Consider the following 4,243-nt stretch of genomic DNA (forward strand, 5'->3'; position numbering starts at 1 on the left):
AGAAAGCGCGAGGGGAAGAAGAGGAGAAGACACTCCGCCGATTGGACGGCCGGAGAGGAGACGTTCCTGTACGCCGAGCGCTCTGATTGGACAACCAGTGGGAAAGGTTAAACCAAACATTTTTTTACAGACCTAGTGTGTGTCTGTAGCTCTGAAATTAATTGTAGCTAAAGCTGTCTCCACCGCTCTGATCCAGAGCCCCGGCTGCTGATTTCCCCCCCTCCCTTGCTCGGGTGGAATAGGGGGGTTCCAGGCACCATGAAGTAGTTTGGACAGAGGGACTCGGGGTTCCTTTTTTCAGGGGGGGCAATCTTTTTTTTCTCCCCGCTGGAGTGCCCCCTTTGCCTTTTTTGGGGGGGGAACATTTTTGTGCCCCCTTTTCCCCGCCCGTTGCATTGGCTTTCGTTTCCTTGCCGGCTCCCTCTTCTCTTTTCCTTCCCTTCCCCGGCTGCTCCTGTTCTTGCTTCATGCCTTGCCAAGTTCTGGAGCTTGTGGTGCAAGTGCCCGGCTGCTGCTACCGCCGCCTCGCTGCTGCCCATCGCTGCGCCTCAGTAGGCTCCCTCCAGGACGGACCGAGCGGCGCCCCCCATCGTCCTCATCGCTGCAGCCGCCGCCGCCACCTCTTCCTTCCGCCTGTGCAACTTTCCCCCTCCGCCTAGAGTGTGATGTTGGACATGGGCGATAGGAAGGAAGTGAAAATGCTACCCAAGTCGTCCTTTAGCATCAACAGCCTGGTCCCCGAAGCTGTCCAGAGCGACAACAACCACAGCCACCACCACCACAACCACCACCCGCATCACCACCACCCGCACCACCATCACCACCACCACCACCATCACGCCCAGCAGCAGCAGCAGCAGCAGCCGCCGCCCCAGAGGGCGACCCCGGATGAGGACGACGAAGAGGAAGAGAAGAACCAGCTCCTGCTGCAGCCCCCCGGGGTGGGGGTCGGCGTGGCGGCCGCCTCTGGCGCTCCCGCCACTTCTGTCCCCATGGAGGTGGCCAAGGGGGATCTCTTGGCTGGCAAAGGGGAGCCCGGCTCGGCCGCCGAACTGGACGATAAGGAGAAAGGGTCGTCGGAGGAGAAGAAAGGGGCGTCGGAAGGGGCCAAGGACGGCGGCGGCGGCGAAGGCGGGGGCAAGGAAGGCGAGAAGAAGAACGGCAAGTACGAGAAGCCGCCCTTCAGCTACAACGCCCTCATCATGATGGCCATCCGGCAGAGCCCCGAGAAGCGCCTGACCCTCAACGGCATCTACGAGTTCATCATGAAGAACTTCCCTTACTACCGGGAGAACAAGCAGGGCTGGCAGAACTCCATCCGCCACAACCTCTCGCTCAATAAGTGCTTCGTCAAGGTGCCCCGGCACTACGACGACCCGGGCAAAGGCAACTACTGGATGTTGGACCCTTCCAGCGACGACGTCTTCATCGGCGGCACCACCGGCAAGCTCCGGCGGCGCTCCACCACCTCCCGGGCCAAGCTGGCCTTCAAGCGGGGCGCCCGCCTCACCTCCACCGGCCTGACCTTCATGGACAGGGCGGGCTCCTTGTACTGGCCCATGTCTCCTTTCCTGTCCCTCCACCACCCGCGAGCCAGCAGCACTTTGAGTTACAACGGGACCACGTCGGCTTACCCCAGCCACCCCATGCCCTACAGCTCAGTGTTGACTCAGAACTCCTTGGGGAACAACCACTCTTTTTCCACGTCCAACGGCCTGAGCGTGGATAGACTCGTCAACGGCGAGATCCCTTACGCCACCCATCACCTCACGGCAGCAGCGCTGGCCGCCTCGGTGCCCTGTGGCTTGTCCGTGCCCTGCTCCGGCACCTATTCCCTCAACCCCTGCTCGGTGAACCTGCTGGCGGCTGGGCAGACGAGTTACTTTTTCCCCCACGTCCCTCACCCGTCCATGACTTCCCAGAGCAGCACTTCGATGACGGGACGGGCTGCCTCATCCTCCACCTCGCCGCAGGCGCCCTCCACTCTCCCTTGCGAGTCCTTAAGACCCTCCTTGCCGAGTTTTACCACGGGACTCTCGGGTGGACTGTCTGATTATTTCACACATCAAAATCAGGGGTCTTCCTCCAACCCGTTAATACATTAACCTCCAGGGGAGTCAAGACTGTAAGTGAACATTTTACACACCTTTACCTTGTAAATGAGAATGAAGCGAGAGCGAGCGAGAGAGCGAGAGAGAGCGCGAGAGACTATAAATGAACAAAACGGGAAGGGAAAAAAAAAACTCACCCAGGAAAAAAAAAGCCCAGGTATTTTTTATTCAGTTTCTCCCCCTCCCCTCCCCTTCCCCCCCTCTTCCCCCATTTTCTGTACGTTTGTTCAGTCTTTAGGGTTGTTTCCGATTCCAACAAAGCGAGGCGAGTCAGCAGATGTGCAAAGCTGGGAAGAATACATTGTAGATGATGAAGCTGGGAAGGGTAAAAAGGCCGTAGAAGGTATATCTAAAATAGTGACGGGTTCTCTCTCTTTTTTCTGTTTCTTTTTTGCCATTTTGACTCCACGACGACACGGTGTGGGTTGTTCCCCCTCCTCCTTTTTCTTCTCCGCACGCGGACCTACCAGATTTTCCATGTTTGCAGTATTATAAGTTGTCATGGATGTGTTGGTGGGTGCAGACCAAGACAAGGAAAATGTCTGAAAACGAAATACTTGAGGCCAGTTTGAAAAACGCCACGATGCAAACGGTTGTTGGTGTGGTGGAAGCAGAACAATTAGGCACAGAAGCCCAAGAATTACATTTTGGCCCTGGATTCTTTTGTTCTCCACTTAAAAAAAAACCAGTCGATTTTCTTTCCCCCTTCCCCCCCTTTTGTTTACTTTTAGACCAAAGATTGGGTTTTAGAAAATGCACTCGGTGTCCGAAATGTTTTTTTAAAATCAGTCAATCAAAACAAGAAGGATATTTCAGTTTTGCAGCACTGCCCGTTCAAATGAATTCGAGGGGACAAAAATTCATGAATTGCCTTCAGTTTGTGTTGTGTATATTTTGATGTATGTGGTCACTAACAGGTCACCTTTATTTTTTTTAAATGTAGTGAAATGTTAATACCTATTGTACTTATAGGTAAACCTTGCAAATATGTAACCTGTGTTGCGCAAATGCCGCATAAAATTTGAGTGATTGTTAATGTCGTCTTAAAAAAATCTTGATTGTGATACTGTGGTCATATGCCCGTGTTTGTCACTTACAAAAATGTTTACTATGAACACACAGAAATAAAAAATAGGCTAAATTCATATATACTTGATAGTTCTTTTGTCTTTTTTTAATCAAGAAGTTTTAACTTACAAAGAACTTTTGAAACAGTAGGAAACTGAAGCTGACCCATAATGTTAGGCCCTAATCCCCCCTCTTTGCTTCTTTTGCCACAATACCTGGCAACAAATCCTGGATTTCACTGTTTGAAGGAACTGTGGAAGTTCCTATTTGTTTCCGCTTTCAGGATCGGAGCCAAAGAGATATTGGTAGGTTTTATAATGAAAGATTTGGCACAGGTTGCCTTAAAATCATACCTAACTGCCGAACTATGAGGGAGGATTGTGTATAGTTGATGTGTTGCGCTCCTGCCGTTTGACTTGAACTGGTTCACTTGAAAGGGCTAGGGATGTGTTAGTGCTGGGTTTTGAAAACGACATATAAGTAGTCATTTGGACGCAAAGATGTTAAGCGTTTAACCAGCAGATCCAAATCCTGTTTCCTTGGAAGCAGCCCCATAGACTTTAATGAGATTCTAATCCTAAACATATTTGCCCGAAAGCAAATCCGAATGAACTCGGTGCGGCCTATTTCCGAGTAACCTTGGTTTGGATCGGGCTGTAAGTTTGGACGACAGATAGACAGCCAGCTTTAAATCGGCCTTCACTCCCCTTCCCTATGTGCCTGTGACTGTGTGCATAAGTACGAATGTTGTGTGCCTGGACCGACACAAACTCAGCCGGCACTGCTTTCTTGTCTTTTTTTAAAAGGACTGCTTGCACTTTTAATGCTGCAAACAGAAGTCTTGTAAAAGTATATTTTCTTTGGCGACTTGTCCCCCTTGCATTAAACGCGCACACACAGCGTCAAGGTTTGATGAAAGGAATCGCTGGAGGAGGGGTAGGGAAGAAAGACTGCGATGATGTCATGGGTTCTGGGGTTATGTGCAGAATGTGACCTTTGACAAAGTGCTTTGCACTGAAAGAAGAATCTAGATATAGATATATTTAATCCCACACTTACACGCA

The 4,243-nt window shown here is 51.2% G+C and overlaps 1 protein-coding gene across 1 annotated transcript; it reads left to right on the forward strand.

Annotated features, from left to right (window-relative positions):
• Positions 1 to 289: 289 nt before the first annotated feature.
• Positions 290 to 3,110, forward strand: FOXG1 (forkhead box G1). The gene has a single exon (XM_061613220.1). It carries the CDS (start codon positions 666 to 668, stop codon positions 2,103 to 2,105), a length of 1,440 nt encoding a protein of 479 aa, XP_061469204.1. The 5' UTR covers positions 290 to 665; the 3' UTR covers positions 2,106 to 3,110.
• Positions 3,111 to 4,243: the final 1,133 nt, after the last annotated feature.

Source organism: Rhineura floridana, chromosome 2, assembly GCF_030035675.1.
Source record: "Rhineura floridana isolate rRhiFlo1 chromosome 2, rRhiFlo1.hap2, whole genome shotgun sequence".
NCBI classification, from domain to species: Eukaryota; Metazoa; Chordata; class Lepidosauria; order Squamata; family Rhineuridae; genus Rhineura; species Rhineura floridana.